The sequence below is a fragment of the Delphinapterus leucas genome, chromosome 20, assembly GCF_059928025.1.
Source record: "Delphinapterus leucas isolate spDelLeu-1000000601 "Yukka" chromosome 20, BTC_Dleu_Yukka2, whole genome shotgun sequence".
In the NCBI taxonomy this organism is placed as follows: domain Eukaryota; kingdom Metazoa; phylum Chordata; class Mammalia; order Artiodactyla; family Monodontidae; genus Delphinapterus; species Delphinapterus leucas.
In genome coordinates, this window is record NC_143148.1 from 10,987,289 (window position 1) to 11,002,227 (window position 14,939).

The 14,939-nt window shown below is 41.7% G+C and overlaps 1 protein-coding gene across 6 annotated transcripts; it reads right to left on the minus strand.

Moving 5' to 3' along the window:
- Positions 1–14,453, minus strand: ZNF227 (zinc finger protein 227). 6 transcript variants are annotated; one of them, XM_022585436.2, is made up of 6 exons: positions 14,340–14,453; positions 11,560–11,633; positions 8,877–8,938; positions 7,393–7,519; positions 6,349–6,471; positions 1–2,489 (listed from the first exon to the last, which is right to left on the minus strand). In XM_022585436.2, the coding sequence occupies exons 3-6, from the start codon at positions 8,934–8,936 to the stop codon at positions 427–429; spliced, it is 2,373 nt and encodes a 790-aa protein (XP_022441144.2). In that variant the 5' UTR covers positions 8,937–8,938; positions 11,560–11,633; positions 14,340–14,453; the 3' UTR covers positions 1–426. The 6 variants fall into 6 exon arrangements, with proteins under 6 accessions (XP_022441144.2, XP_022441143.2, XP_089758867.1 ...); XM_022585435.2 differs by having other exon boundaries at positions 11,532–11,633; positions 14,340–14,447; XM_089902741.1 differs by having other exon boundaries at positions 8,877–11,633.
- Between the last annotated feature and the right edge of the window lie 486 nt (positions 14,454–14,939).

Consider the following 14,939-nt stretch of genomic DNA (forward strand, 5'->3'; position numbering starts at 1 on the left):
TACAGGAAATTTTTAGTAATTTTATTCATTTTTCATAGTTTTACAGCTTTAGTAAAAATAATGGTCACTGTAAACAAGTATAAAATGGAAGTTGATGGAAAAATAACCCCAAAGCCCTCCTTGACATCCCCCCTCAAAAAAAAACTAGTTAGTATATGGCAAATATCCTTTTCACACACAGTCTTTAGGCATATATTCACTTTGAGAGATCATTTATATCACGTGGATCTTACCAAGAGGGTTACAACCTATTTCTCCCGTTACTACGTATGGTTCTATGTCACCATTTTAATGGATTTGCTGGGAAGATTCAATCTGAAGGAATCCCTTTCCACTCTCAATACTTCATAGAGTTTATCAGCAGCATGGACTCTCCAAAACCTTGAAGATGTGCATCCTGACTGAAGTCTAACAGACTTCTCACTTTTAAAGACTCTTGCCAGTGTGGACTTTCTGATGGTATGTAAGCCGTGAACGGTGACTGAAGTCCTTACCACATATGTCACACTTGTATGGTTTTTCTCCTGTGTGGACCCTCTGGTGGGCGTGAAGCCGAGAACTCTGACTGAAGCCCTTCCCACACTCCTCACATTTAAACAGTTTCTCCCGAGCGTGAACACTCAGATGGACTCTAAGATTGGAGGGGAGACTGAAGGCCTTCCCACACTCCTCACACTTGTGGGGTTTCTCTCCTGTGTGGACCCTCTGGTGATGGCGAAGATTCAGGCTCCGCCCGAAGGCTTTCCCACACTCCTCACATTTGTAAGGCTTTTCACCAGTGTGGCCCCTCTGGTGGTATATAAACTGTGAACTATAACGAAAGCCCTTTCCACACATGTTGCATCTGTAGGGCTTCTCCCCAGTGTGGACCCTCTGATGGGACTGAAGACCAGAGGACTGGCTGAAGCCCTTCCCACAGACACCACACTTGTAGGGTTTCTCGCCCGTGTGGACTCTCTGATGGACCCGGAAATCTATGGCCTGACTGAAGCTCTTATCACACGCCTCACATTTGTAGGGTTTCTCTCCTGAGTGGACTCTCTGATGAGCATGAAGGTTTGATCTCCAACTGAAGCCCTTCCCACACTCCTCACATTTATACGGTTTTTCTCCAGTGTGAATGACTTGGTGCAGTTTAAGATTTGAACTGTAACTGAAGTCCTTACCGCACATGTCGCATCTGTAGGGCTTTTCCCCTGTGTGGACTCTCTGGTGGGTCTGCAGCTTTGACGACTGACTGAAGCCCTTCCCACACGTCTCACATTTGAATCGTTTCTCCCCGGTGTGGACGTTCTGGTGGACTTGAAGATTGGAAGCCTGACTGAAGCTCTTCCCACACTCCTTGCATTTGTAGGGTTTCTCTCCCGTGTGGACACGGAAGTGGATGTGAAGATCTGTGTTACGGGTGAAGCCCTTCCCGCACGCCTCACATCTGTACGGTTTCTCTCCAGTGTGGACCCTCCGGTGGCATATCAAAGGGGAATTGTGACTGAACCCCTTGCCGCAGACATCGCATTTGTAGGGTTTCTCCCCGGTGTGGACCCTCTGATGTATGTGATAATGCGCGGCCTGTGTGAAGCCCTTCCCACACTCCTCACACTTATAGGGTTTCTCACCCCTGTGGACCCTCTGGTGAACACGAAGGTTAACGCTCCAGCCAAAGCCCTTCCCGCACTCATCGCACTTGTACGGTTTCTCTTCGGTGTGGACTCTCTGATGGCACTGAAAATTTGAACTTTGGCTAAAGCATTTACCGCACTCCTCGCATTTGTAAGGCTTCTCCCCTGTGTGTGTCCTATAGTGGATGATAAGGCCTGTGCTGCTACTGAATCCCTTGCCACAACTGTCACACCTATAGGACTTCTCTCCCGTGTGATTAGATTGACGGGGATGAAAGGAGTTCCTATTGAAACCATCGCCAGATTCACGACATTTATCGACTTTTCCTCGTGGGTGAATTCTTTGATGACTTTGCAGATGGGAGCATTTCTCTCCCAGGTGAACCCTCGGATGAATTGGGAGCACTTCGCTATCACTGAAGCTTTTCCCACACTCTCTACAGGGATACAGTGTGTCTCCTTTGCAGGGTTTCTCTTCTGTGTCAGTTGTAACAGGATCACTCAGGGGTGATTTCTTCATGAAGGCTTCACATATACATGGGTTGTTTTTCCCGTTCATTTGCTTACCTCTACTCTGATTCCCTGACTCACTAACATACATATTCCCACAGGAATCCTGGGTTCTCGAAATCAAAAACTCTTGATTTTCAAGGTAACTGGAACTATCGCCTTTGTGGTTCATCATATGGTTCTCATTTTCAGAAACCTTTAGAGAATCACCTTGTAGGAAATGGGAAGTCCTCCTCTGAAGACAGCACGTTGAATCACTTGCGACCTGTTTCCAGATTTGCCAGCAAGACGGCTCTTCCCGTGAAAGGTATTTTAATGTGACTTTTCCAAGAGTCTCCACCTCATCGGGATTCTTGCTGCCTAAAAGAAAAAGCGATATTCAGAGGTGAGGACAAGTAAATGCTTTGTTCAGAAACATCGGGATTTCACACTCAGGGATAAGGCCTTAAAAAAACCAGGGAAAGGGTCATGTCTGTACCACACCACTTATCCTTTTGTTATGTTTTTTCGTGTAAGTGGAAGCGAAGAACAGGGTCAAGAGACTTTTCTGTAAATGTGACCTATTTAGAACCACAGGTCTAACGGTTTAATAGAAGAACTGTAGGTTTGAAATCGGATGGCTGCAGGGCAACAAAGACAACCCACCTTCCAACCTACAGCAATGTCAATTAAAAGCCTAATCACTTGTTCCTTAGCAGGCTTATGACAAGTGGGCTTCTACTGAATTAGGTTAGGAAAGCACAGACTGTAGACATTAAACAGTACTTTAGGTCCTGGTAGATATGATCTTCTAAGAGTAAATTTGGGAAGCGGTTGGGATAATAACATTCATTTTTCTAAGCCTGGGAGTGACTCTGGTCTCTGTAAAAAGAAGGGGGAAAGGGAAAACTAACCTTGGACAGCTGAGAAAGAACCTGGGAGGAGAAGAAAGAGAACAGATTCTCAAAGGCAACCCTGAATGGAGGAGAGGGAGAGTTATGTTCAGCTTGGAAAGCTTTTGCCCAGGAAGCAGCGAACCTTGCTTTTTCTCTCATTCCCTTCGGGTCTCTCTGCTCAAATGTCACTCAACTGGGTGAGGCCTTCCTATCACCCAGTATAAAATAATTCCTCCCACCCCAACACACCTTCCACTCTTCCCATCTGCCTTACTCTGCTTTCTTTTCCCCCATGGCACTTATTATTTGATTTACTATGTACTTCTTAATTTTTTCCTGCCCATTTAGAAGAACTAGGATGTAACAATCATGAGGAAAACAAGCACTTTGATTTCTTCATTGTTTCATCCCCACTGTAACAGAATTTCTCAAATTGCTGGCATATACTCGTGAACTGTGAAATCCATTCCATACATTGTGACACTTCAAAGAAAAAGAAGTGGGAATTCCCTGGTGGTCCAGTGATTAGGACTCAGCACTTTCACTGCCAGGGCCGGGTTCGATCCCTAGTTGGGGAACTAAGATCCCACAAGCTGCGTGGTGCGGCCAAGGAGGGGAAAAAAACCCCTCAATATTCTGTAATAACCTATATGGGAAAAGAATCTGAAAAAGAATAGATATGTGTGTATGTATAACTGAACCACTTTGCTGTACACATGAAACTAACACAACATTGTAAATCAACTATACCCAATATAAAATAAAAATTAAATTTAAAACAATAAATAAAAGAAATTATGTGGAAAAAATAAAAATATGAAAAGCATATCACAAGCAGTAAGGGTAACACTATATAAAATGCTTGTTTCAGCTGTAGACATACACATAAATATGCACGTATGTTACATTTATACTTGGTCAGAATGTAAAATATTTCTTATTGAGAGTCATAGTTAAAAGCGTATGGAAGCCACTGGCTTAAAATGTTTAAAGTGGTACCAAGTCCTGAATGATTAATTTGCTTAAATAGAAAGTTACATTCAAATAATATAAACTGAACAAGTCCCAACAGGTATGTGCACATTTCAGGGTATGGTAGGCTAACTGAACATCCTAAAGATGTCCATGCCCTAATCCCTGGAACCTGCGAACATGTTAATGTACACAGCAAAAGGGACTCCAGATTTGATTAAATTAAGGATCTTGAGATGAGCCCAAAGAAGTCACAAGGGTCCGTAAAAAAAGGAGATGCGGGACTTCCCTGGTGGCGCAGTGGTTAAGAATCCACCTGCCAATGCAGGGGACATGGATTCGAGCCGTGGTCCGGGAAGATCCCACATGCCTCGGAGCAACTAAGCCTGTGTGCCACAACTACTGAGCCTGCGCTCTAGAGCCTGTGAGCCACAACTACTGAGCCCACGTGCCACAGCTACTGAAGCCCATGCCTCTAAAGCCTGTGCTCCGCAACAGGAGAAGCTACGGCGATGAGAAGCCTGTGCACCGCAACAAAGAGTAGCCCCCGCTCGCCCCAACTACAGAAAGCCCATGCGCAGCAACGAAGACCCAATGCGGCCAAAAATAAATAAATACATTAAAAAAAAAAAAAAGAATCCCTACAAAAACAAGCTCTTTATTTTGCACTCCAGTGACCTATAAAGAACATTTTAGGTAGTATTTGTACTTGGAGCATGGTTGCAAAATCCTGAAACATGCGGATGCTGAAGAGGTCAAAAAAACCTTTGAGAAAGGGTGGCAGAAAATGCTACCAGATTTGTTATAAAAAGACTTGGTCTATGACACAAAACTGAAGTGTAACAATATGTAGGATCATGATTCCTGAGGTTCAGTTTGCATATAAAAATGAACCCCAATGAAACTAACACATCATTGTAAATCATCTACACTTCAATTAAAAAAAAGAAAAAGAAAAAGAGGATGAGACCCTTTCCAGTAATATTCCTGAATGCATCAAACGTGAAGCAACATGGAGACATGAGAAGGGAGATGGACAAATGCAGATGGTTACATCCATTAACCACTCTCAGAATTCAGGGCCTAATCTATCATGTTTGCAGATAAGCTTCTCTCCTTCGTTTTTCAGGCAGAGGGAGAGCATATACATTTACATTCCCTAGGAATATCTGATGTTTTTAAATGGGTAGAACTGAGGAATATGCAAATTAAAGAGAAGGGAAGGAAGGGGAGAGAAAGGAAGAGGAGGTCAAACAGTGAAGTAAACAGTGAGGATCTGAGCAAAGGCAGGAGAACAGAGGGCCTTGAAAGGCTGGGGAGAAAAGTGAAACAATGGCTGGGGATCCAGAGGATGAGGTGGTCTTCACAGATGAAGAAGGCTGGGGTCATAGGTCAGGAAGAGCTGTGAGGAGAGCTTCCTCACTTTTACTCAAAAGAATAGGTTTTTTTTTTTTTTTTTTTGCGGTACGTGGGCCTCTCACTGTTGTGGCCCCTCCCGTCGTGGAGCACAGGCTCCGGACGTGCAGGTTCAGCGGCCATGGCTCACGGGCCCAGCCGCTCCGCGGCATGTGGGATCTTCCCGGACCGGGGCACGAACCCGCGTCCCCTGCATCGGCAGGCGGATTCTCAACCACTGCGCCACGAGGGAAGCCCAAAAATAGTAATTTTTAAAGTAATATCTTCATTCAACAATTACGTACTGCGCATCTACTATGCAGAAGGCTCATCGGAGGCTTTGGGTAGAGACAGGAAATACAATTGCCCAAATTCCTACTTTCAAGGGGAGACGGATGAGGAACAAGTAAATAAAGACAAGTTACGAGGTCAGGAGGTTATCAGTGCTTCGATACAAAATAAGGCAGGATGAGGGCACGGAGAATGGAGAGAGAATGGCACTGTAAATGGGGCAGACACACGAAGTCTGTCTGATGAGACGAAATCTGAGCAAAGACCTGAGTGAGTAAGGGAGTGGCTGCGGGCCTCTACACTGAGGCAGAGAGCTAGTTGAAGGTTGGGAAACAAGAAAACACTCCAAAGGGGCCAGGATGGCATGAATGATCTAAGAAAGGGTAAAAGGATGGGTGATCAAAGAGGAACTCAGTGAGGAGGCCAGATCAGGTAGGGCCCTGCAGTCCACTGTAAGGACTCAGAGTGAAAGGGGAGGCCTTGGGAGGGTTTTGGACAGAGGAATGGTATGATCTTACTTGCTTTCTAAAGAACCAGTCTGGCTACCATGTGGAGAAGAGGTTACAGGAGTGCAAGAGCGGAAGCATGGAGACCAGTTTGGAGGAAGCTGTCACAGTCCAGGCAAGAGATGACAGCACGTGGACAAGAGCGGTCGTCACGGACGTGGAGAGAAGATTAGCTGGTACCTGAAATAATAGCTTTGCGGTTCTCACTGGAATGCCCGTTTCTTTGGATTTCTCTCTCCATCATCCAAAGCTTTTCTTCTGTCTCCAACTGGGACACCATATCTGGCTTGAAGGGAAGATGTCCTATGAAAAGGCAGATATATATATTTAAGATGAACACACAGCTTAAATAGATCTTTGTCCAAGTTCTTAACCCTCAAGTGATCACAAACTGTAATAAGAAATGAATTCAGGGAACTATACTCAATATTCTGTAACAACCTGTAAGAGAAAAGAATCTGAAAAAGAATATATATATAATTGAATCATTTTGCTGTACACCTGAAACTAACACAACATTGTAAATCAACTATACTTCAATCAAAAAAAGAAAAGCAAATTGAGGTCACAACCTAGCTCATGTCTACATACAGATAAAATTAGATTTAACCAATGTCTGTTTTTATCATATTTCCCACACTCTCATACCACTTACTGCAAATGGTCACAGTTTTTGCTACAGTGTGAGGGGGTCTTGATAAGGAACTCTGACAGTTTCTATTCTTATTCCATTTTATTCTATTTCACTGAAAAAAAAAAATAATGCCAGTACAATGAACTAAGTTGACTCCAAGATCCACCAAAGTATCTGAAAGACAAAGTATAGAAGCTAAGCTGCCCGTTTATAGTTCATCTAAAACAGGGTTTCTCAGCTGAGGCACTACTGATATTCTGCACTGGCTAATTCTGTGTGGTGGGGGGAGGTGGTCCTGTGCATCGTAGGACGTTTAACAGCACCACTAGCCACTAGATGCCAGCAGCACCCCTCCCTCAGCTGTGACAATCAAAACTGTCTCCAGACATTGCCAAATGTCCCCAAGGAGGCAAAATCACCCCGGATGGAATTTTGCCTGAGCAGAGAGGGACCAGAAAAACCTATGGATTGGAAAAACTTGTGTCTTCAAGGTCAAGGAACCACTTCACAAGGTCCAAAGCTTTGAACAGCTGAGGACCAGACACTCTCAAGAGACTTGAGGTTCAGGGTCAGAGAGTGCCCGTCCTCACCCACTGAGACCAGGTTCCGGAAGTTCTCCACCATCACATCCTTGTACAATTTCCTCTGGGCAGAGTCCAGCAGCCCCAGCTCCTCCTCGGTGAAGGTCACGGCCACGTCCTTGAAGGTCACCGCCTCCTACGACATCAAACACATGTCACCTCAATCTCACAACCTCCATTGGAAGAAGGGCAGCATCGAGAAGCATAAAGAAGATTAACCCAAAAAATGGTTACCGATTTGGAGGGACTCCAGGCAGTTTTCAGTCCCAACACTTGCCCCTCTCAGTGACAGTGATGTCACCTCCCCGCTGTCCCACTCTATCTCTGCTTTTAATATTCGCAAAGTTCACAGGCCTTCCGCAACCCTCCAGGACAGGTACACAGCTCCTCACCTGTGCTTTCAAGGCAAAAGCCATAACCACCTGCTGCCACACGCACAGCTGGTGAAGGCACAGGGTGAGTTCAAATTTCAAGGTTTTAATGACAGGACCCTGGGCAAATTCCTCTACCTCTCACTATCTTAACTTCCTCTTCTCTATAATGGTGTCTAAATCACAAGGTGTTTGAAAGGATGAGACGAGTGAACATGTGTAAAGCACGTACAATGGCGCCTGGCACGTAAGAAGTGCTCAATAAACTGGAGCAAGCAGTATCATTAAAATCCCTTGCATCCATTTTGGGAGTGCACAGTACAGTACTCCTTAGAACTGATGACGCAGCTTTAACCAACCCAAATAGAGCACACTTAGTTAACAGACTTTCACTGGCCATCATCTGCTGTAAAGCGCCTTTCACAGAGAGCAGAGAGCTCGACCAAGAGTAGCAACTGCACTTTAAAATTTCTGAAAGCATAATGGCAGATTTCCGCCTCAAAAGGTTTTCCCACTTCACCTTTCATATGAGGGAGTACAAATGTTCCTGAATCTCTACACTGGCCAAATAAGACATAATTCCGTTTTTTTAAAAAAAGAAAACCTTCAACAATCTAAGTGAAATAAATAAATAGAAAGCTTTCATTAACGTTTGTACACATTTAGTTATTAAATTATTTTCATGAATTTACTTTCCATTATTGTGACGCTCCTTTTCTTTCTTTTACTCATATTCCAGTTGGGTCTTACTTTATTTTACTAATTTTAATGAGAATTAGAGATATTAAACCTTTATCTAATGTTTATAAGTATGTCCCATCAATTCAAATATTACAAATACATAGCTGTGAATGCCTGAGGGAAAAGGAATATGAGAAAGCTAGTTTGTAAACAGAGTAGTAGGGTAAATTATCTTTCTCTATTCCAAGTTTCCACAATTTTTCAAAGATTGCTTTGTGAAATAAAGATGATAAAATAAACCAAACAAAACGCACAGTCTGGCACACAACATGCACGCAAGGTGTGTCGTGTTCATTAACCTTTCCAAGGAAGAGAAAAAAGGTGTGTCCAATCTTTGAGAAATAAAATCCCTTAGGAGTCAGAAAGCAATGCCTTACTTACCTGAAACTCAGTCATTTTCTCCCACTCCTTCCGGGGAAGGTCAGATTCCTGAGAAGGCATAACTGGGGAAGGACAAAGAAGCCATGAGATGCAGGCCAGGGCTGTCAGGAGCCCATGTGGATCTCTGCAGAAATTACACATGAGCACTCATACTCCCAGGCAGAGGTGCTCACATACAGCTTGGTAAGCAGAGCTTGGAGTAGACTGCAGCTACTAGCAGGACTGTCAGCCAGCAGCCACTGGACAGTGAACAACCAGCACAACCAAACACAGTATCCCTACCATAAAGACTTCTGATCCTACCATAAAAAAAAATGAAAAGACAATCTATGGACTGGGAGAAAATATTTGCAAATTATGCTACTGAAGGGACTAATTTCCAAAATATACAAACAGCTCATACAGCTTAATATCAAAAAAGCAAACAACCCAATCAAAAAATGGGTAGAAGACCTAAATAGGCATCTCCAAAGAAGACATACAGATGGCCAAAAGGCACATGAAGAGATGCTCAACACTGCTAATTATTAGAGAAATGCAAATCAAAACTACAATGAGGTATCACCTCACATCAGTCAGAATGGCCATCATTAAAGTCTACAAATAATACATGCTGGAGAGAGTGTGGAGAAAAGGGAACCCTCCTACACTGTTGGTGCCAATGTAAATTGGTACAGCCACTATGGACAACAGTATGGAAGTTCCTTAAAAAACTAAAAACAGAGCTACCATAGGATCCAGCAATCTCCCTTCTGGGCATATATCCAGAGAAAACTCTAATTCAAAACAACATATGCACAATGCTCATAAGTTATTTTTGCAATAAGAAATAATGGCCCAATAAAAATTACATAGAACATGGGACTTCACTGGTGGCACAGTGGATAAGACTGTTCCCAATGCAGGGGGCCCAGGTTCGATCCCTGGTCAGGGAACTAGATCCCACACGCATGCCACAACTAAGGAGGCTGTGTGCTGCAACTAAGGAGCCGGCAAGCCGCAACTAAGGAGCCCTAGAGCCGCAACTAAGGAGCCCTAGAGCCGCAACTAAGGAGCCCACCTGCTGCAACTAAGACCCCATGCAAGCAAATAAATAAATAAATATTTTTAAAAAATGTCCATCAACATAGGAATGGATAAAGAAGATGTGGTACATGTATACAATGGAATATTACTCTACCATAAAAAGGAATGAAATAGTGCCATTGGCAGAGATGTGGATAAATCTACAGACTGTCATACAGAGTGAAGTCAGTCAGAAAGAGAAAAACAAATATCGTATAGTATCACTTCTATGTGGAATCTAGAAAAATGGTACAGATGAACTTATTTGCAAATCAGAAATAGAGACACATGTTGAGAACAAACTTATGGATACCAAGGGGGGAAGAGGGGGGTGGGATAAATTGGGAGATTCAGATTGACACATACACACTATTATGTATAAAAGAGATAACTAATGAGAACCTACTGTACAGCACAGGAAACTCTACTCAGTGACATGTGGTGACCTAAATGGGAAGGAAATCTAAAAAAGAGGGGACATATGTATACATATGGCTGATTCACTTTGCTGTACAGCAGAAACTAACAACATTGTAAAGCAACTATACTCCAATAAAAATTTTTTAAAAAATGATACATGCACCCCAATGTTCACAGAACTATTTACAACAGCTAAGACATGGAAGCAACCTAAACGTCCATCGACAGATGAATGAATAAAGAAGTTGTGGTATGAAATGGAATATTACTCAGCTATTAAAAAGAATGAAATAATGCCATTTTCAGCAACATAGATGGACTTAGAGATTATCATACTAAGCGAAGTAAGCCAAAGACAAATATCATATAATATCACTTATATGTGGAATCTAAAACAATGATACAAATGAACTTACTTACAAAACAGAAATAGACTCACAGAACAAACATGGTTATCAAAGGGGATAGTGGGTCGGGAAAAGGGAGGGAGGAGGAAGGGGGAATAAATTTGGAGTTTGGGATTAACATATAGACACTACTATATATAAAACATAAACAACAAGGAACTACTGTATAGCACAGGGAACTATACCCAGTACTTTATAATAACCTATGATGGAAAAGGATCTGAAAAAGAATATATATAAAAAACTGAATCACTTTACTGTACACTTAAAACTAACACAACATTGTAAATTACCTATACTTCAATAAAAAAAAGAATAATAACGAAAATAAAGCCTAAAGAAAAAAAAGATTTCTGATCCTGGGGGTGGCAGGAAATGAAACGCAACGCAACAACAATGTGGGTTTAAAAAAAAAAGAAAAGGGCTTCCCTGGTGGCGCAGTGGTTGGGAGTCCACCTGCCGATGCAGGGGACACGGGTTCGTGCCCCGGTCCGGGAAGATCCCACATGCCGCGGAGCGGCTGGGCCCGTTAGCCATGGCCACTGAGCCTGAGCGTCCAGAGCCTGTGCTCCACAACGGGAGAGGCCACAACAGTGAGAGGCACGCGCACCGCAAAAAAAAAAGAAAACAAAGAGTTCTGGAGTCAAAGTTCTAGGTTTAAATCCTGGAAAAGATACTACGCATCCATGTAATGTAGGGGTATTACAAAAAACCTCTCTGTGCCTCTCTTCAGTCATCTACACAATGAGGATAGGATATGCACCTGGCCACTCCTCGTAAACCATACCCACCACGTAGAGTTGTTCCAAGGATTCAAGGAGTAGATGGAAAGTTCTAAAAATATAGGAGTCCCTTTTTCTTGCAGCTGCAAAAAAGCAGATGATCCTTTGCATCAGAAACTGTATCTGCCAATGTCTTTTCTAACAATAACAACAAAAGAGACCTGAAAGGCATCTGGATTTTGTATATGGCTGCTCTCCTATGAAAGTCACCTGTATTTTCTGAAAGCCCTGATTCTGACATAAAATTTCTCCTTACTTAATAATTTGTTGCCCAGTTAATAATATTTTACTCACACTTGTATTAGTTTTCTAAAAAAGTATCATTTCGGGTCAATTTATTTCACTGAGGCCAGAAAAGGCTTATTGGTAAAAGCCTTTCATCCTATGTGCATGGAGATACAGAAAAACACATAGAAAAGAAAAAGAGGCAAAATAAAAATCAAGAAACATGGAATATAGATTGAGAGGCTCCAACATTTGTCTCATAGGAGTGTAAGAAGGGAATGGAAGCAACTACAGAGAGGTTTTATTTCAAGAGATAACTGCTGAGTTCACATATAGAAATTCTGAACAGTATAAATAAAAATACATACACTCCTAAACAAATGACAGTGAAACTCAGGAAGGCAAAGGATAAATAACTAAAAACAACAACAAAAATCCTTAAAGCTCCCAGAAAGAAAATATAATTTACCTAATAAAAATGACAATTAAGTTGACAGAAACAGGGAAGCAGAATGGAGATCTAAAATATATGAATATTTCCAAAATGAAGAAAAAAAATCGTGAATCTTGATTTCTATGCTCAACTAAATGGTTATTTATAGGAGAGAGGAAGAAAGACGTTTTAGCTGCTTAAAAAAACAAGAAAATTTATAACGAAATGAATCCTAAAAGAACTGATGGTAGGGAAACATGTAAATATATTGGTAATATCTTTGTTAAAAGAAAAAATAACCTAGAACGATATGACAAATTTTGAGGGTGGTTTTAATAAAAAGTAAACCTATAACCTAGCCTGCAGTGAAAAAAATAAAAAGGTGGTATGAGGGAGCCATCATCAAATATCAAGTGTATTTTTATTTAGTCTCTATATTTTTCAGAATGAGAATACATGCTGATTAAATCTAGTGTTTGTTGAGACAGATATCATTTTTAAAAGTTAAAGTATAAGACCACACAATTTTCAAATGAGTTGAGGGTAAATAAAAGGAATACACTGAACTGAAGAGAATAAAAGAGAATAAAAGGAAGAAATGTAGAGCATAGTGATTTAAAAATAAATATTTTAAAAATATTTTACATAAATCAATGAAGTTAGAACACACCTCACACCATACACAAAAATAAACTCAAAATGGATTAAAAACTTAAATATAAGACAAGACACCATAAAACTCTTTTAAAGGAGAACATAGGCAAAACATTCCCTGACATAAATCATATCAACGTTTTCCTAGGTCACTCTCCCAAGGCAATAGAAATAAAAGAAAAAAATAAACAAATGGGACCTAATCAAGTTTATAAGCTTTTGCATAGCAAGGGAAACCATAAACAAAATGAAAAGAACCTATGGAATGGGAGAAAATATTTGCAAATGATAGGACTTGATAAGGGCTTAATTTCCAAAATATACAAACAGCTCGTACAACTCAAACAACCTAATCGAAAAAGAGGCGGAAGACCCAAATAGACATTTCTCCAAAGGAGACATACAGATGGCCAATAGGCATGTGAAAAGATGCTCATCATCGCTAATTAGAGAAATGCAAATCAAAACTACAATGAGGTACCACCTCACATTGGTCAGAATGGCCATCATTAAAAAGTCTACAAATAATAAATGCTGGAGAGGGTGTGGAGAAGAGGGAACCCTCTTACATTGTTGGGGGGAATGTAATTTAGTGCAGCCACTATGGAAAACAGTATGGAGGTTCCTCGAAAAACTAAAAGTAGAGTTGCCATATGATCCAGCAATTCCACTTCTGGGCATATACCCAGACAAAACTATAATTCGAATAGATACAAGCACCCCAGTGTTAGTAACAGCACTATTTACAATAGCCAAGCTTATGGAAACAACCTAAATGTCCACTGACAAATGAATGGATAAAGAAGATGTAGTATATATATATACAATGGAATATTACTCAGCCATTAAAAGGAATGAAATAATGCCATTTGCAGCAACATGGATGGACCTAGAGATTATCATACTAAGCGAAGTCAGAAAGACAAATACCATACGATATCACTTACATGTGAAATCTAAAACACGACATACATGAACTTATCTACGAAACAGAAACAGACTCACAGACATAGAGAACAACTTGTGGTTGCCAAGGGGAAGGGGGCTGAGGGAAGGAAGTATTGGGAGTTTGGGGGCAAACTATTATATATAGGATGGATAAACAACAAGATCCTCCTGTATAGCACAGGAAACTATATTCAATATCCTGTGATACACATAATGGAAACGAATATGAAAAAGAATATAACTGAGTCACTCTGCTGTACAGCAGAAATTAACACAACATTGTACATCAACTATACTTCAATAAATTTTTTTAAATATTTTAAAACATATTTTAAAGTAAATAAAACATTTTATATTTTTTAAAATATTTATTTGAAAAACACATGTACATATTAACAAGCAATTAAACATTCTCAGGTGTAGTCAACAGACAACTGATCTTTTTCCTAGTGGTAATTTACTAAGTGAAGGAAACCTGATTAACTGAAAACAGATGACGGACCAACAAAGACCTTTCAGTAGTGTGTACCTGGGGCTATGCTGTGAGGGGCCAAGAGGTCCGTCCTTCCTCCCGTTTCCGAATTCAGGACTGGCGAAGAAAAAGATGTGGTGGAAGAGCACGACTGTATCCGTCTGCCGGATACACTGCCGCGGGACGTCCCCAGGCACTAGCGCGGGGTGACTCGGTGCTTCCTAAAAAACGAGATCAGTAAAAGCTCGGGAAAAGCTCGGGAAGGGCTGTCTCCCGACGTCTGACAGAAGGGCCGTGCCATCGCTCCTCGCTCTCTCCCTTCACTCGGGCGTCCAGTCAAATGGGCGCTCGTGAGAAAATGAACTGCGTCAACAGCAAGAACCAACCCGTTATGTGACACCAGCGTTCGAAGCTGTTGACACGTATGGTCTCACTCGATTCTAATCACAACCCTACCCAGTAGTGACCGTCTCTCCCGCTGTCTTCCAGAGGAGGAAAGTAGGACGCACGGATAATCAACAACTCGCCATATATTGTACCGATAGAAGTAGCAGCTCTGCTTGGTAAGCGGGGGAGGAGAACAGAAGAATGCCGCACTTGCGCCCTCCACCTCTCAGCCTCCGCCGGCGGCCGCGACTTCTCCATCCTAAGACAGCC

Bases quoted from the DNA above. Each gene is read 5' to 3' on its own strand.
- ZNF227 (XM_089902740.1), bottom strand. From the start codon at position 11,661: ATGCAAAGGATCATCTGCTTTTTTGCAGCTGCAAGAAAAAGGGACTCC. The intron at 8,939-11,531 runs GTGCATATCCTA...GTCCTTCCCCAG, and splicing joins GGTTTACGAGGAGTGGCCAG to TTATGCCTTCTCAGGAATCT. The intron at 2,490-6,348 runs GTACCAGCTAAT...TTTTTCTTTTAG, and splicing joins CCGCAAAGCTATTATTTCAG to GCAGCAAGAATCCCGATGAG.